The 19,266-nt window shown below is 37.5% G+C and overlaps 1 protein-coding gene and 1 non-coding gene across 5 annotated transcripts; both read right to left on the bottom strand.

Annotated features, from left to right (window-relative positions):
* Nucleotides 1-451: 451 nt before the first annotated feature.
* On the bottom strand, nt 452-19,230 carry RCHY1 (ring finger and CHY zinc finger domain containing 1). 4 transcript variants are annotated; one of them, XM_069457379.1, is made up of 9 exons: nt 19,056-19,230; nt 14,065-14,184; nt 13,700-13,815; nt 10,948-11,026; nt 4,119-4,163; nt 3,958-4,016; nt 3,842-3,868; nt 2,791-2,911; nt 452-1,033 (listed from the first exon to the last, which is right to left on the bottom strand). In XM_069457379.1, the coding sequence occupies exons 1-9, from the start codon at nt 19,143-19,145 to the stop codon at nt 905-907; spliced, it is 786 nt and encodes a 261-aa protein (XP_069313480.1). In that variant the 5' UTR covers nt 19,146-19,230; the 3' UTR covers nt 452-904. The 4 variants fall into 4 exon arrangements, with proteins under 4 accessions (XP_069313480.1, XP_069313481.1, XP_069313482.1 ...); XM_069457380.1 differs by lacking the exon at nt 3,842-3,868; XM_069457381.1 differs by lacking the exon at nt 14,065-14,184.
* On the bottom strand, nt 15,505-15,608 carry LOC138375154 (U6 spliceosomal RNA). Its single transcript, XR_011231416.1, has one exon. It is a non-coding gene; the product is annotated as a U6 spliceosomal RNA (small nuclear RNA).
* Nucleotides 19,231-19,266: the final 36 nt, after the last annotated feature.

Below are 19,266 nucleotides of genomic sequence, written 5' to 3'. Positions count from 1 at the left end.
CCGCCACGAGGGCAGGGACTTTGGTCTTTATTGTTTACTGCTGTCTCTAGTCTACAGCATCTAGAACCACATCTGGCACACAGTAGTTGCTTAATAAATACTTGCTGAAAGAATGAATGAATTATTCTTTGAAGAAATAATTTTGGGCAACCTAAACAAAATAATTTTCAACACTGAACTTTTTCTTAAGGTTTTGGAAGTGTCCTATTATTTTAAATAACATTTTTCCCAGCTACTCTTATGGGAGAATATCTCAAAAGAAAAAAAAATTTCTTTTACATTATAAAATTAACTATAATGCCCTAATTGAGCCAAAAGTAGACAACCTTAGAAAAAACTTTCTACAAAACCCTGTTGCAATATAATTTTATTAGCAGTTATTACATCAAAATTCATATTTAGAGGATCCAAAGGACTGTCTCAGAAAATTCTAAAGCATACGTAATTAGATTTTAACAGTAAGATAGAACCTATTCTCATCATAGCACAGCCCTTAAAAAGTTAATACTTAATTCCCTACCGAGAATTAAGTGCAGTTTTATCAAGAATTAAAAATGAACTCTGCGTGCACAGTGTCACTTAAAGCAAAGTTCCATGAAAATGTAACATACTCCTAATGAATGTGAGTATCAGTGGCAAACATCATTGGCTTCCAATCAACTGACAATAAAGGAATGTTCAGTCAAAATGCAAGTGCAGCGGCTCTCATTCAATATAGAGCTATGATAATTCTATAAGAGACCCTGAATCCCTAAGTACTTGTAATATGATTTTATGCTATGACACCAGTACAAAACATATCAATTCAAATGCATAGATTATAACGCATTATAACAACATGATACTAAAGAAAGCCTTTTTCTAAATCAGAAAATGTTGTTTCATCCAGTGTAATATAGGTTGGTCATTGCTGATCTGGTGAAATTCTACGTCCTCCAGCTTGAGCAGTATTGTAGGAGTCACAAATCTTACACTTCATGCCTAATATATGGAACTGAACTGTGGACCGTCTGTTACAGTCATTGCAGTGAATCTGAAAAATGAAGTGATAAATTCAAATTAAGTATTTTAAACCTTATAGATATAAGCAGCATTATCTGCTCATAAAAATCCCTTCAAAATCATATTAAAGATGTGAAAATACGTATGTCTAAACATTTCCATAAGTAGAAATATTTTTTATTTTTTCACTGAAAACTCTAAAGAGGCTATTAATGTTGGTTTTGAATTTAGAAAACTAAAATGCAGATTTGAGTAAAAAAGGCTTATTTTAAGGTATTAATAGTTCTCAAATAGTATAAATAGTACAAACAAGAAAATTAACCTAGGCATAATCAGATCAACATCCAACACTTAAAATTCAAAATAACACACGATTTCATTGTCATTAACACTTAAAAATTTACCTTACTAAATAAAACTTAAATTTTTATATAAATAATATTTTTACTTATTTTTTAGGTTTAATATATACTAAGTTCCCTGTCTCCTATGCCTGAGGAATGAATGAAAGTCCATAAAGAACAGTTCCTTAAATTGAGTAAAGAGAAAGAGAGGTGCTTGACTCATCCCTAAAATGACAGTAAGATGCAAGTTAAGAATTAATCTCTCCTAGTGCTAAGGGAGATCCTGAAAAATGAAAAGGTGTTAACCTGAAAACAAACCAATACATTACTATGCAAGAAAAGCATTACCTTTAGAATAGTCACGGCATAATAAGCAGAAAATTTCCAAATTTGCTCTAAATTATTATTTGGGAAATTATTCCTTTCAAAATATGATCTAAATGCAGAAAGATTAGTGACTGCTAATGGGAATGGGGTTTCCTTTTGGGGTGATGAACATATTCTAAAATTATGCTGATGTTTGCATAACTACATGAATGTACTAAAAAGAACTGAATTACATACGTTTAAATGAATGAGTTGCATGTGAATTTTATCTTAATAAAGCTATTTTGTCAAAAAATTATCTACATGGAACACAGCACAACTCAGCTTCTAGTAAAACATCACGATTATCAGTATTACAAAAGTTATCTTTCATTGCCCTAACAATTATCCACATGAATTATGAAACACTCCAGTGTGAATAAAATGCAAAATAATTTTATTTGGCTTTGTTATGTAGTTTTCATACTTGTATGTAGAAGTATTTGAAGATGTTCAGAAAATTATAGTATGTCCCAAAATTATTAAAAAGCACCAGAAAGCTAGCTTTCCCAATTCTGATCTATCACTCAATACTGTTTTGAGAAGAGACAGCAATGTATCTCAATTAATGGAAAGAAGATAATCATTCCCTGTAAAACAAAAGGCATATACCTTAGGTTGTAGGCTAACTACGACCAAATAAAGTCTAAGATAGAATAAAAAGGGTAATAAACATTAAAAACCACAAAGTAATCTTCAAAAACTAGCAAACATGTTCTCTTGAAATAAAATTTAAAATAATTAAAAATAAAACATAAAACATCAGACTAGTGAGCTACCTCTAGTCAGTTTAACTATTATTACTGACTAACTCTTACTAGTAATGAGTAAATAATTCAGAATCAAGTTTTCGCCTGCCATCTAGTGTTGGGAAAAACTGCTAAGGTATCCTTAGGACCATTTTTTCCTGGTCTGAACTCAACTAAAATTTAAACATCATATTGCCCTTCCCATTAATCATTACATTGGCATCTATGTCAAAGTAGCATTTTTTAAGACAAAATCTGAGCAAAAGAGCAAAAATAAATAAGAATGTCAATAAGGAACCTGAGAAGTTTTAAGCACTGATTCCACTCACATCCACAGTCACGTTCTGATATTCTGATGGCATAGGAGTCTGTGCTACCTCATCATCCAGCTGTCGCCAGTACCTAGTCATATCTAAAGCAGAGTGCATACATAATGGACATCTGTAGCCTCTAGAAGAGACAGAAAGGTTATTTTCCAAACATTAAATGGAGAGTAAATCAACCCAGGTATACAAGAAGACGGCACATAAACCATCCAAGACAGGGCATTATCCTTTATTTCAAGACAATCTCTTAGGAACCTGGGAACCTTTACACGGTAAAAGTTTTAAAATGAATTCTGTATCTTATGGTATTTTTCAAACCTAAGTCTTCTTCCACAGTTCTCCAAAATGGAGAGACATTAGTTCATATTCTTTGCAGAATATACTTCATATATTTTTAAAAAGCAATTAAGCTACTCCTTATCTAAACAACCTTAATCTAATACATTCATGAAAAGAAGAGACTGTATTCCTTAAAAATTATTCAGATCATATTATTTCCTTTCTAAACATTTGAAAAAGTTCCCCTCTATCTGGCTTTCATATGAAATTATAATTTCTGCTCATCAATTTGCAGAACCAACAATACATTTATACAATCTCCTCTTTCCTAACTATTCTCATCTCATTTCTAACAACCTTTCCCACGGTAAAGTCTCCACTTCAGACAATCTTTTTACCAACTTTCGTTGCAGTTCATTGTATTAGGCTAATATGACGACCTAACAAAATTTTGAGCAACATTACTGTGCGTTTTTACAACACTGTAACTGCCTCTGGCCGAGACTGTGCTCCCTGGTAAGTATGGCCAGAAAACAAGAGATATCTAATTGTGGGAGGAGATAAGGCTTAATAGAAATATAGGGACAAATGTGTAGTTCTGTATCTACGATGCTTTGCCAATTTCACACTACATCTACCCTACCCATTTCAGTATGAGTATCTGCCATGCCCAATACAGTGTAAGTAGCAATACTTGCCCACCTCCCCACCCCTACACACAAAAAAACCAGCCATCTTACAATTGTAATATTTTAAAATACCATCAAATACTCACTTTTTCAACATTTCTTCATAACACGTTCTGAAAGAAAGTACAACATTATTTTAGTACAACAAAAACTATCTCTACTATTTTTAAACATCTTTGAGGAAAAAAAAAAGTTACTTTACCTATGTAGAAGATGTCCGCATGGCAAGACATGAGCAACAACACGAGATGTGTGAATGTCCTGTAAAGAAAATAAATGTTAGTGCTTACATGAAGACAATAAAATATCCAAGTATTTTAGATTAGAGAGAGATTTCCAAAGTAAAAAATATTTTAAACTCACCTCCAAACATATTGGGCAATTCTGCCGGGAAACATTTTCAATACACTGGTTAAAAGAGAAACTCACATTAACAAAAGTTTAACTTGGTGAAAACGTCAGCTGTAACAGTAGTATTAATAAAGACAATACAACCAACTTACTAAAAATAATAGTTAACATTAATACATGCTTCCTATACATCAGAAAAGAGTCTATCAGTTTTTTAATTAGCACAACTATTTCAGGCTTGGCACATTACCTGAAACAATGAAAATGCTCAAAAAACTTTAATTATTCAGATTACCTTCATTTTACGGGTAAGGAAAGTGACCTAGGGGGCCTTGGGAGCGGGGACAAGATGGCAGACGAGAAAAACCGCCAGACAGAGTGTTTCTGAAAGAAAGACAGATTTTAGGAGAAAGTGAAAAAAAAAAAAATAAACAGGCAGACAAACAGATCAGACGAGGGTCAGAAGGATTCGTGCCTGAAACTACAGGAGACTCCACAGAAAGAAGCTGCGGCGGAGAACTGGAAGGAGAAAGGCCCCTGAGAGGCTTGGAGACCAGCAACAAGGGTAGGTGGAGCGCTTAAATTTCCCCTCCCTTGCATCTCGGACTGTAGGTGGGCTCCTGAGCTGCTGGAAAGACCTGCCCACACCAGCCCAGAGACGGCTGCCACAAGTGAGCAATAAGCCTCTTGCGGACAGGGCACCAGGCTCCCAGCTCCCTCAGGACACCTCCCGGCCCACAGACCCGAGCTGCTCGGCAGGTGCCAAGAGACAATTTAGCCACCACCCAGAGGCATCTGCAGGGAACAAGACCTTTCCTTTTGGGAACAGGACCCTACAGCGGACTGAGGGGTACTCAGACTGTGAGCTCCCTACCCACCAGCCTTCCCAGGCAGTGCTTGCCTGGACTCCAGGAGAGCAAGGCAAACCTCGAGGCGGAGAGACACTGATCCAGCTTGGGCACCCGTGGGTGACTTGAGACCAGCACTCCTCTCCCTGGCAGGGTCAGGGATTGATCTCCAGGGCCCAGGGCACAGGCCTGCAGATCAGATCCTGTACACTCAGATCTTGATCGCATTGCCTGGGGGGCACAGAAGGGCTATTTGTGAGAGCCTACTGAGGTGTGTGTGCCTTCAGGGGCAGATCAGAGTGTTGAGGGGCAACCCCCTCCCACGGGAAGGCCGTGTGCCCAGCTCAGGCTGCGATCCTGGGTAGGGAACCTCCCGGCCCGCATCACAGCCAGGGGAGATCCACTGGCTTGAGGTCCTGCCTGCTGGCATAGGGCCGGGAGAAACTTCGGAATAGAGGAGGGGAGAAAGGAGCGAGGCCTGCTCCAGACTGCGGGTCTCAGACAGGCCCACCCCCCACACGTAGACTTTTTGGCTAAGTGGGGCCATTTCAGTCCCTCCTTGGCAGCTTTGTCCAGAAACAGAGAAGAGACCTTTTGACCCTGCCAACAGCATTTGTGGAGCTTGAGGGCAGGCTCACCGAGCCCAGCTCTGCTCTGCCACACTCCCCTACCTGCGAATAAGGACACAACTGGAAGTCCAGGGCCCCACCCACCACGTGAGGCACTAGAGAGCCTCTCCATAGGAACAAGAGCTGGTCACAGGACCCAAAAACAACACTGCAGCCTGCTCCTCCCAGCAAGCGCCTCCTACTGACAGGGAGGTCATTCTGCACACCTTTTTACTGCATCTACTGACTCAGCATACAGGGTGTGGTCGAATGTCACCCACAAACACCACCTACTGGCTCAGGGACTAAACAGGGGGTGTCATTATCCAAACAAAAATCTAAAGATTAGGAAGCAACAGCTGATCCAGATGGGAAGGAATCAGTGAAAGAACTCTGGAAGTATGAAGAATCAAACGGAAAGCACACCCCCCAAAGCGGAACATCAGCTCTCTAGCAATGGACATCAACCAAACTGAGAACACTAAAATGACAGAAGAAGAATTTCAAACACGGATTGTAAGAAAACTCAATGATATGCAAGAAAAAAATGGATAACCAACACAAAGAAACCAGAAAAAAAATCCAGGACTTGGAAGAAAAATTCACTAAAGAAATTGAAATATTAAAGAAAAAACCGAACTCCTGGAAATGAAGAATTTATTCAAGGAGTTACAAAACACAGTGGAAAGCCTTAAGAACAGGGTAGAACAAACAGAAGAAAGAATCTCGGGGATTGAAGATAACACCTTTCAATTAAATTAGTCACAGAGATAGAGCAGAGAAAAAAGAGAAAAGAACAAAGCCTACAAGAAATGTGGGATTATGTGAAGAAGCCTAACGTGAGAATCACAGGCATCTCTGAGGGTGAAGAAGAAAATACACAAGGGTTTGGATAAGCTATGTGAGGATGTAACTGAGGAAAATTTCCCAGGCCTTGCTAGAAATCTAGATATCCAGGTACAAGAAGCTCTGATCTTTGTTATTTCTTTTCTTCTGCTGGGTTTGGGGTCGGTTTGCTCATCCTTTTCCAGTTCTTTGAGACGATTCATTAGATTGCTTATTTGTGATCTTTCTGTCTTTTGGATGTGGACATTTATGGATATAAATTTTCCTCTCAGGACTGCTTTAGCTGTGTCCCACAGATTCTGATAACTTGTGTCTCCTTTGTCATTTAGTTGAAAGAATCTTTTGATTTCCATCTTGATTTCCTCCTTAATGAAATAATCGTTCAGCAGAAGGTTTTCCCATACGCCAACAACAGTAGAACTGAGAACCAAATCAAAGACTCAATTCCCTTCACAATAGCAACAAAGAAAATAAAGTACTTAGGAATATATTTAACTAAGGAGGTAAAAGACCTCTATAGGGAGAACTATGAAACACTGAGCAAGGAAATAGCAGAGGATGTAAACAGGTGGAAAACCATACCATGCTCATGGGTCGGCAAAATCGACATTGTTAAAATGTCTATACTGCCCAAAGGGTTCTACAGATTCAATGCAATTCCTGTTAAAATACCAACATATTTTTCACAGATCTAGAAAAAAGAATTCTACACTTCGTGTGGAACCAGAGAAGACCTTGTATAGCAAAAGCAATCTTAAGCAAAAAGAACAAATTGGGAGGCATCAATTTACCAGGCTTCAAGCTATACTACAAGGCTACAGTAACTAAACAGCATGGTACTGGCACAAGAACAGAGACCAATGGATCAGAACTGAGAACCCAGATATAAAACCATCCTCATATAGCCATCTAATCTTTGACAAAGCAGACAAAAACATACACTGAGGAAAAGAATCCTTATTCAATAAATGGTGCTGGGAAAACTGGATAGCCACATGTAGAAGACTGAAACAGGATCCACACCTTTCACCTCTCACAAAAATCAACTTACGGCAGATAACAGACTTAAACCTAAGGCGTGAAACTATAAGAATTCTAGAAGAAAATGTTGGAAAAACTCTTATAGATATTGGTCTAGGCAAACAATTTATGAAGAAGATCCCAAAGGCAATCACAGCAACAACAAAATAAGTAAGTGGGACCTGATCAATTTAAAAACCTTCTGGCCGGGCGTGGTGGCTCACGCCTGTAATCCTAGCACTCTGGGAGGCCGAGGTGGGCGGATCCTTTGAGCTCAGGAGTTCGAGACCAGCCTGAGCAAGAGCGAGACCCCACCTCTACTAAAAATAGAAAGAAATTATATGGACAGCTAAAAATATATGTAGAAAAAATTAGCCGGGCATGGTGGCGCATGCCTGTAGTCCCAGCTACTCGGGAGGCTGAGGCAGGAGGATTGCTTGAGCCCAGGAGTTTGAGGTTGCTGTGAGCTAGGCTGACACCACGGCACTCACTCTAGCCTGGGCAACAGAGTGAGACTCCGTCTCAAAAAAAAAAAATAAAAATAAAAATAAAAAAATAAAAACCTTCTGCACAGCCAAGGAAACTATCACGAGAGCAAACAGATAACCTACAGAATGAGAAAAAATAATAATGTTACACATCCGATAAAGGGCTGATAATCAGAATCTATATAGAACTCAGGAAAATCAACAAGAAAAAAGTCAAACAACCCTATCAAAAAGTGGGCAAAGGATATGAACAGAAACTTTTTGAAAGAAGATAGACTAATGGCTAACAAACACATGAAAAAATGCTCAACATCTCTAATCATCAGGGAAATGCAAAGCAAAACCACAATGAGATGTCACTTATCTCCAGTGAGAATGGCCTTTACCAAAAAGTCCCAAAACAACAAATGTTGGCATGGTTGCAGAGAGACAGGAACACTCACACACCGCTGGTGGAACTGCAAACTAGTACAACCTCTGTGGAAAGCAATATGGAGATACTTCAAAGAGATAGAAGTAGAACTACCATTTGATCCAGCAATCCCATTACTGGGCATCCACCCACAGGAACAAAAGACATTCTATAAAAAAGACACATGCACTTGAATGTTTACAGCAGCACACTTCACAATTGCAAAGATGTGGAAACAAGCCAAGTGCCCATCAATACATGAGTGGATTAATAAAATGTGGCATATGTATACCATGGAGTTCTACTCAGCCACAAAAAACAATGGTGATCTAGCACCTCTTGTATTATCCTGGATAGAGCTGGAACCCATTCTACTAAGTGAAATATCACAAGAATGGAAAAACAAGCACCACATGTATTCACCATCAAATTTGTTTTAACTGATCAACACTTAAGTGCACATATAATTAATAACATTCATTGGGTGTTGGGCAGATGGGAGGAGGGCGGAGGGGATGGGAATATACACACCTAATGGGTGCGGTGCGCACCGTCTGGGGGATGGAAATGCTTGAAGCTTTGACTTGGGTGGGGCAAGGGCAATGTACATAACCTAAACATTTGTACCCCCATAATATGCTGAAATAAAAAAGGGAAAAAAAAAAAAAAAGAAAAGAAAAGTGACTTAGGGAGTCACGACATTTACCCATGATTCAAACATAATAAGGTTTTGAACCTTTCTATCTTAAATGTTTTACTCCAAAGCCACTTCCCTAAATTAAGTAGACTAAGTTACTTAATAATATTGATGATAATAATAGCTTATATTGTTGAGATTTACATGCCATGTTCAGTACTGATTAAGATCAATTTTTACAACCCTAGATAAAATAGGTTATGATTATTACCCCATTTTAAGTATTTGAGGCCTAGACAAGCTAAATAATTTCCAAAGTTACACAAAGTAAGAGGTAGAATTAAATTTGAGCTCCAGCAGGCTGACTCCAGAGTTTGAGTTCTTAATTTGACAAAATTTAGTATCTGACTCGATGTGGGGTGGGGTAAGGGAAAACATCATGCCATAGGTGACTCCTAGGTTTTAACGGAAGCACTTAATAGATGGCAGGACCATTTACTAATATAGGCAATGAAAGATAACTGAGAAACAACAAAAATACCACAAGAAAAAATATACATATAGTTTAAGGATAACAGAATATAGTGCAAGGAAAACGCTAAAATAATAAGTTTAATAATAAATTTAAAAATCTGGATTGTAATCTCAGCTCCATTTATTAACCCTTAAGATTCTGGGCAAGCCACCATTTCTTTAGTCTCATTTTCCTTATTTATAAAATAAAATACACATTTCATTTGATTCTAACGTGCTCTTCACACACACACACACACACACACACACACACATTTTAACATCTCTGCAATCATAACACATCTGATAATCAATGGTATCTTCAAGCTGATGAACTGCAAATGCTGAGGTGAGGACGCAATGAACTGGTGTGCATGTGCACAGGTGCGCACACTATGCGTTTTTTGGAAACTAGAAAATACCATAGAAATGGAATCTTTAAGAGGCTATTGACTCGTGGCCATCTCTACTGTATGTCTTGTCATCACCCCAAATTCAAGTTTAAAAACCAGACTCAATCTTTTATCTCCAACAAATTCACAAACTACTAATCAAGTACCGTAAGCTAGAGCTGAAAATCTTGAGAGTCATCTTATGTAGCCACATTCTTTTTTCATAATACCCTGTTACCAGATCCTATATGTCCATTATTCATCTCATTTTCCTTACCACTTACTATTTAGGCAAAGTACTCTCTAATAATTTATTTCTTTAATAACTTATCCTTATCTTCTATTGAACCCACTATACTGCTAAGCAAATTATTTCCAACAATCTCTTTCCAATCAATGTCTGTCTTGGTCCCTCTCTCTCTCAACACTCACACACAATGTTTCTACTTACACTGTTCCTCTTTATCTGGAATTTCCTATACTTGTACAAATATCATTTACACTTCACTCTACACCAATCCCCCATTCTCTAAATTCTTATAGTACAATCAGTACTATAAATGTAATACTTCATTAAATTTTTTTAAAATAATGAAAAAAGAGCCTGGGATTGTGATGTAATTCCTACATTCAGATTAAAAATAATTTGTCTCAATCATGAAAGAAGATATGAAAATATTTTCTGAATTTTCTTGGAATGCAGTGCTAATAAGGTTACACTGCTTAGTTTTTCTGTTTTAAAGATATGTTAAAAGCAGTACCAGTGATATGAATCCATAAACCAACTTAGAAGTTGTCAACATTATGCTAATAACTGTTACACTATAGAGAACAAAAGGAATTATATAGATCAGATATTCTGAGGCATACATTTTGGAATATCTACTTCTTAATAATGCTTTTCAAAAAAGCAATATATGGGAGTATAGCTCAGTGGTAGAGTATTTGACTAAAAAAGCAATATAGTTGTACTTGGTAATATCTAAAAATTGGCATGCTTCCAAAATATGTTAGAATTTAAGCCAGTTTTCAAAAACATTGTAATATTTTAAAAATTATGCAAACTGAATTACATACCTTGTGTCTTCCTTGAAGATTCATAGCTAGGCATAAGTTACATTTCAAACAGTGGAAAAAATCTTCCTTTGGACCAATTCTAACAAAACATATGAAAGCCAAAAGATTGCATTATTTTTTACTACAGTGATAATTTGCTCATTATATAAAGTTTAATCGCAAAATTTAAAAAAAAATACAAGCCACACTGAAGAATATGGGGTAAACCACCATCTCCCCAACATCCTTCTCTCTCCCTCTCCTCAGCCCTCACTATTCCCTAAGACACAAAAACACTGAAATTAAGCCAATTAATAGTCCTACAATGGCTTCTAAGTGTTCAAGTGAAAGAAAGAGTTGCACATCTCTCACTTTCAATCAAAAGGAAGAAATGTAGAGTTTGAGGCCAGCCAGGGCAACATAGCAAAACCAGGTCTCTAAGAAAAAAATAAAGAAATAAAAATTAAAAAAAAAAAGAAGCACAAATATATCATAACTACGTTAACAATAAATGGACTTAATACTCCAATTAAAAGACAGTCTTTATCCACCTGAATAAAAAAATAAAACTCACCTATATGTTGCCCACAAGACACATGCTTTAAATGTTAAGTATAATATACAAAATATCCAGAAACAAAAGAATAGAAAAGGATATATATACATATAAACTCATCAAAAGAAAGTTGATATAGATCTTAAGGCAGGAGACATTACTAAACAAAGACATTATATAATAATAATAGATAGGTCAATCATAGAGGAAAATATACCAACTCTAAGTATGTGAGCAGCTAATACATGGCCTTAAAATAAATAAAACACAAAAAAGCATGTATTGCATGATTCCATTTATAAAAACTTCAGAAAGTCAGCACAGTGGTTACCTCTGGGGGAACGTATTAACTTGGGGGAGCACAAGGGAGACTACAAAGATGCTAGGTCACAAGTGTGTTCACTTTGTTAAAATTAATAAAGTTATTTGGTTATGATATCTGCATCTTTTGGTATGTTTGTTAGCCTTCCTTAAAAACAAACCATATAAAAGCAAAGCCTGGAAGTCATTTAAAATATTCAAGACAGTGATTATGTCCAACGGGGGCAAGAAGAAAGGACTGAACATGGGACACCTTGAGCTTTAACAGTATTGTAATATTCATTTCTTACACTGGGTGGCTTGTGCATGTATTATTATACTTTGTAACACACATTACATATACGCTTTTGTATATATCAAATACTTCAGAATTTTTAGAAAGGAAAAAATTCCTTATACACTGTTGAGGCTCAGAAACCAATGCCCAAAATACAATGCTCTGTACACACTAAATGAAAAAGGAACCTCAAGGTCTCTCTGACCCCTCTGCTACAACCCTGCAGCATCTCTTCCAAAGCATGGGATACAGTTACTCTCTGAATTCCCTTTTTTGTCTAAAGTCTGGACCTAACAAAGAAGAAAATAATTACCTATGGTCCCCTTCCCTAAGTTTTCCTTAACTGAAACCGTATCACAGAAAGGAAGATTAAATTCTGTCAAAAAACCTGGACAGAGTTTTATCACAAACCACTGCCTCCTCTGCAGGGCCAACAGATTTCGCCCCACACCACACTGTATGTTATCCAAGCCCACTGAATTCTCCCTCGTAATCATTTATTGCCCCTCAACAGAACTCCTCTTCTCCCCTCTCCCATCCTGTTTTGCCAGGATCCAAGCCCCCACTCATTCTGTAACCTCAAGATGGCATATAAGCTTCTACATCCCACTGGTGGGTTGGGTCTTCATTCTGAAGGCCCCCATGTATATACACGAAATAAATTTGTATGCCTGTTCTCCAATTAATCTGCCCTTTGCAAGTTGATTTTTCAGGAAATCTTCAAAGGGCCAAGGAGAACATTTTGGCCCCTAGACCACCAACATGTCAACAGTAGTTTGTCAATGGATGGTTAGACTGTAGGTTATTTTATTTCTATTATTTCTACTTTCCTGTACTTTTCAATTTTTATAAAATCTGCCAGTATTTCTTGATAATTTTTTAAATACTTATTTTTAAAAAGGAAAAATCTACCCTAAATTTCTACTTTAGCTGCCTACAAAGCACTTCATATAAAATATATTTTATATCCCAAAGGTAAAATTTAAAATAGCCACATAATAGTTGATTGGCAGATTAAACCATTATTGCAAAAAGAGGCATGAAGAGGTCAGGCGCGGTGGCTCACGCCTGTAATCCTAGCACTCTGGGAGGCCGAGGCGGGTGGATCGCTCAAGGTCAGGAGTTCGAGACCAGCCTGAGCAAGAGCGAGACCCCCGTCTCTACTAAAAATAGAAAGAAATTATCTGGCCAACTAAAATATATATAGAAAAAATTAGCCAGGCATGGTGGCGCATGCCTGTAGTCCCAGCTACTTGGGAGGCTGAGGCAGTAGGATTGCTTAAGCCCAGGAGTTTGAGGTTGCTGTGAGCTAGGCTGACACCACGGCACTCACTCTAGCCAGGGCAACAAAGTGACACTCTGTCTCAAAAAAAAAAAAAAAAAAAAAAAAAAAAAGAGGCATGAAGACACTTTTTAGAATAATGGACATGTTCTACATCTTGACTGTGTTGATAGTATTAACAACATAGATACATATATTCATCAAAACTCATTGAATGAGACACTTAAAATAAATGCATTTTATAAGATGTAAATATATCCCAATAAAGTTGATTTTTGAAACTATTATTGCCAGATACATCAGAAGTAATTAGAAAACAACATTTTACATACAGTACCTACAAATTCCACAGTTTTCACAATGATACTGCTTCTTATCCTTGTCAAACAGATGGCATATATTACAATAATATTCTCCAAACAATGTGCTACATTCTTCACAAGACTGTTGGGCCTAAAAAAGATACATAATTAAAAATTGGAATAAATTAACCATAACATTTTGAGTTACTATTTGAATATCTAGAATTTATGTTAAAGTATATGCAGTTTTATTTTTACAAGTTTTAAAACATCTAAATCAAAGATATTGCTTACTGTAAGAGTTAAGTCTTATTCGCAATACTTTTAATTAAATTTTTTCAAACCACCTTAATAAAGCTTTTAAAAAGAAAGAAAATAGAAATATGTCATAAAATCTTACATGCTGAATTTTTTCACAGTTTATACATTGTACTTCCTTTACTTTAAAGCGATCTAGCTGATGATCTTCATTGTTATCATGACACAAGCGGCAAGGATAAAGCTTGTCACAGCAAGGCGCCTAACACCCAGGAGAGAAAAAGAGATATGATAGGAAGTAAGAGAAGACAAGTTTGCAATGCAAAAAGAAAATTTCTTCTTCCTCCCCCGGAACTCAATGATTACAACCAATGGATCAGTTGCTAACCTTATCCTAAACATAACATTTCAGTGTTTCTTGGCATATTTTATGTTAACTCTTCCCTTCAGCATCTGTATGTCTGTATGAAGTTGAACACAACCTTAATACAAAAGAATTATGAAGGATGGAAATCCCTGAACTGAAAACTAATCCCACGACACCCTAATCTCATTCTAAACAGCAGACAGGCAACCTCTACTTGGACATTTCCAAATAAATTTATTTACATACTTCAATCCCTAAACAAATATTATAAAGATTATATTTTTATTTCACTAGTCTTTATTGATCAACTATACACCTAATATTACAGAGGGTGCAACAAATCTAAGAAACAGCCCTTGTTTTCCAGAATGGCAAAGACTGCCACTTAACCACCCAAATCTAGTCTTTCCTTCCTGGGCACATGATTGCTCAGCTACACCAGAGTTGGGTCATGCAGATGGTCACATGCCCTAAAAACGTAACAAAATAATACAACAGAAAAAACTTGTCCCTGGAGTGACCACATGGAACAAAGCTTCATCACCAATCTGGATCACTCAACTTAGAACTCTTAAACAGGAAGAAATAAACACTGTTTTCTTAAAACCACATTACTGTTGGGTCTTTTCATCATAGCAACTTTACCTTACCCTTACTAGTATATCAGAGATTTCCAGGCCAGTGACCTAACCCAGTACTTTCCAGTGCACTGTGACCTTGCAGGTCCACTGATTTGTGAAGGCTTTCTATGCCATGACTTACCGTAACACAGTTTATTCTTTAAAGATTTTAACACTTAAGTGGCTTCCTTTCTCTCCAACACTACTCTTATCCTAAATTTTAGTGATCTGTATACCCACAATGATAATCCTTCCAACAACCTGAACTCTCAGTTCCTTGATCTTCTCACTTCCAATGGCCTTGTCCTCCAATCTTCCTCAGTCACATACTCAGTCATACCACAGAACAGTGGTTCTGAAACAGTTTGGTCTCAAGACCCATTTACACTCTGCAAAATTACTGAGGATCCCAAAGAGTTTATGTTTGTGTGGATTTTATCTATTGACATATACCACATCACAAATTAAAACTAATAGGATTTTTTTATAGGAGGAGTTAGAGACGAGGCTTGATGCCAGAAGAGCCCTCAACTGGGTAAGTCACTTCATTTATTGGAGCCTCAGTTTCTCCATCATGAACATTAGAAAATGAAAACAAAATATCAAATGCTTCATGAATTTGCATGTCATCCTTGCCCAGGGGCCATGCTAATCTCTGTATTGTTTCAATTTTAGTATATACGCTGCCAAAGCAAGCACTAAAACAATAGGTTTTTCAAATATTACTTCTTTTTAAAATAAAAGTAACAAACTCATTACATGTTAACATAAACATATTTTAATGAAAAATAACTATATTTTCCCCCCAAAACAGCCAGGTTCTCATTTGCTTCTGCATTCAATCAGTTGTGGTTGAAGTACATGAAGAAAATGGCCTCATACAAATATGTACAATAGAAAAAGGAGGAGTATTTTAACAGCTTTTTCAGAGAACTATGGATGTTATTCTCTGATACTACACCAAAACTCAACTCTTCAAGGGTGGTTGTAACACAGAATCTGAAATCATATCAATGAACTTTTCTTCCTCTGTTACGTAAAAATCCACTGATCTATCTTGTACTCCAAACGGATCTTTTACCCATGCATTGGTCATGCGGAAAATATCAGTTTACTAAGTTACGTAGATCTTCCAAATGTTCACACATTTGACATGTAATATCAAAAAATCACATTTGTTAAAGTTTTTAGGTATCACAGGAAGAAAATCTCATCCAAAAAGTCTTTGAAAAAGCTTCCATGCTCACAAAAGCTAATAAAAACTTTCCAAAATTCTAATTTTGCATGAAAGCTTGAATTTTATCACTGGCAACAAACATTGTCAATTGTTTTCACTGTAACGAGTCTTGCTTTTCTCCTTTTTGAGAAAATGTCTGCCAAATACTCAAGTCTGAATAACCATCGTTCTTTCAAGTAAAAGAGCATTCCATGAAAAAGGTTTAACTTTGAATCCAACTGCACAAGAGCTTTTCCTTCAGACAACCATCTAATCAGTTTGCAGAAGTGCTTGAAGAAAACTTACTATTTCATCAGAGTATTAAAAAGACATGTATACATTCAAGGGTTGAGATTTGATAAAAATGATTTTACTGCTTTATCAATGACATTTTTAAATAAAATTGACTTTTAATATTATAGGTATAGTATAGTTTAGTGCTATCTTGAAGGTGTTAGCAGTTTTAAATAGTGCTTTTCCAGTATCAGTGCAAATGTCAACAGACTGAAAAAGACAAACAATATCTTAGTATTGGTAGAAAATAGTTTTGGCCTCAGGGATCCCCAGGAGTCCATTCACTACACATTGAGAACCACTGCTCCAGAACAAGAACTGCACCTTCTTTATATCTCAATTTCAAGCATGAAATTCTCTAACCACTACCTTCTCTCTTTTCAACTCACTCTAAACAAGTCTTCCCTTGCATATACCCTAATTCCCTCCACTCTTCCTCTACATACTCACCTATCAAAATCCCAACCGTGTTTAAATCCAACTCTCTCCTACTCAACCTGTATCAGAAGCAACTGAATATGGCTAGATAAAAAGTACTGTCATACTGCCTGGTCTCACCTTTAAGTAATAACCACTCATTAAAAGTGGGCTTTTACCACCATGTTTCCCTAGTCAATTCTCTCATTCTTCTAGAATCTAAAACCTAAGGTCTAGATGATCACTTCATGTCTTCTCCTCTCTTAAAACTCTAACACCTCTTCCTCCTCCTTTGTACTCTGCTTATGACCTTCTTATTTCACTACAAAAAGAGAAGTAATCAAAAGAGAACATCCACCTACAAACTCTATAACAACCTACTTGCAAATATACCTCATCCTCTACTTTCCTTTCTTTTACAAAGAATCTACAGTCAATGCTTCTACCTAACGTCAATTTCTCCACTTGTGCAATGGATCTCATCCCCTTTGGCTACTCAAGGACAATGCCCCTACAGTTTTCCTCCTCCCTCCTGCATTATAAAATGTGCTCTCTCTTTTGGATAATTTCCAAGAATATACAAACATGCTGCAAAACCTCCTATCTTAGAAGGGAAAAAAAAATCTCACGATTCCACATCTCCCAGCAACCATGCCTCATTTTTTTGCTCTCCTTTACAGGAAAATTCCAAGAATTATGTATAAGTGCATTTCCACTTCCACTCCTCCCATACTCTCTTGAATCCATTCCAATTAGGCTTTATTCGAATCTCCTGGAACTCCTCTTGTCACGATCACCAGTAATCTCCACCTTGTCAAATTCAAAGGTCCATTCTCAGTTCTCTTACTCATTTGACCTAACTGATCACTTCCTCCTTGAAATTCTTCACTTGGCCTCTGGTATTTAAGAAAGAGGGAGAGGGGAGGCAAAAAAGCGTTTGACATTCAGGGCCAACTATCTCAGTGCTATGACCCATAGATCTAGTTGCATGGTTTCTTTGAGGATTAAATGTTAAATTACATTTTAGACCTCAAGTTTGAAAGAATAATAGAATATCTCAGTAGGAATGGAATCATAACGATAGCATTCAATTTCATTACACAACACTAGTGAATGACCAACTTTGAGAGAGCTTCATCCAGTACAGTGGAGCAACGTTCACCAAACCACAGCCTACAGAAAAGAGTTTAGGTTGTACTTACAAGCCTGAGACTACCACCTGATTCCAATGAATCTAGTCAGTGACCAACAGAGCTGACTGGTGAAGTGGGACAAAAAAAAAAACAATGAGGATGATGATGGTGGTGGTAATGCTAGTCTACATTTCCTACTCACTAACTCCTAGGAATGTGCCCTGCTAAACACTATACATGCACTTTTGTATACAATCCTCATACTTTTTTATGAAGCTGGAACTTCTATCATCCCTATTTTACATACAAGACACTTAGAACCTTGCTCAAAATCACAGTGTTATTAACGGGCAGAGCTAAGATTTGGAGATAGGGCTGTCAGAATCCAAAGCTCAATTTTTCTAAGCAAAATCGCTCTACTGTTTCTTGCAAGAAAAATCAGGATACTTCGATTGGACGGGTGCCAATTTTATGAATTCTAGCTTGACTAGGAAGTTTTCTCAAAGCAAAGAGAAAACAACACATGCATAACAAGGTACTTTCCTATTCGTGATTTCCCATTCAATGGCAATTACATGATTGTCTTCCTATTTCACACATACATGTTTTTCTTGGGTTTGGACATACGTATGGACTCTAAAACGAAGCTGGTAGGCTGCAAAACTTATTTACTACAGGAGCTGAATCCTATTCCGGTTCTCAATTTGCTTATCCTCCTTCCATTATTTCATCATACACCTGAAGGTGGTCCTGGGGGAAAGCCCTGCATAGGCCTGGGGCTGCCTCAGTCTATTTCCAGCAGCAAAAGACGGATAAACTCATTGGCAAAGAGACCGTTGTGCAAGCCTGAGCTATTCCCAAGCAAGAACAGCTTTGTTTGCGAGGTATAAAGCAGGGAAAAATCCTGGGACCCACGGTCGCCTCGCCAAAAACGTTCTCTACAGGAGGAACCCAGTTCCAGGTGGAGAAGGTATCCTGACAAACAACTTGGCCTCAATCTTAAACCCAAGCCGAACCACCTGCCCACCCCGCCCCCAGCCCTGCCCGACGTAAGTTTGTCGGAGAAGAGCCCATTGAAATCGTCACCTTCAGGAGACAGCCTCTGTCATAGTGCTCGCAGCCCCGCTGCCCTCGCTCTTGGCCGCGGTCGCCATCTTCCCGCGCCGTCGCCGCCATCTCCTCCACCTCCCCTCACACTCCACAGACCATTTCCCCAGGATGAAAACCACGCCCAGAGAAACAACACCGCTTTAGTACACCCTCTCCCAGCTGCGGATGCCACCGGAGCCAATATGGC

This window comes from Eulemur rufifrons, chromosome 24, assembly GCF_041146395.1.
Source record: "Eulemur rufifrons isolate Redbay chromosome 24, OSU_ERuf_1, whole genome shotgun sequence".
In the NCBI taxonomy this organism is placed as follows: domain Eukaryota; kingdom Metazoa; phylum Chordata; class Mammalia; order Primates; family Lemuridae; genus Eulemur; species Eulemur rufifrons.
The sequence above is the reverse complement of the archived record's forward strand: the minus strand, read 5'-3'. Positions and strand labels throughout refer to the sequence as shown.

Bases quoted from the DNA above. Each gene is read 5' to 3' on its own strand.
- RCHY1 (XM_069457379.1), bottom strand. From the start codon at position 19,145: ATGGCGGCGACGGCGCGGGAAGATGGCGACCGCGGCCAAGAGCGAGGG. The intron at 14,185-19,055 runs GTGACGATTTCA...CCTGGGTGTTAG, and splicing joins ACAGAGGCTGTCTCCTGAAG to GCGCCTTGCTGTGACAAGCT. The intron at 1,034-2,790 runs GTGAGTGGAATC...TTCATTTTTCAG, and splicing joins ATCAGAACGTGACTGTGGAT to ATTCACTGCAATGACTGTAA.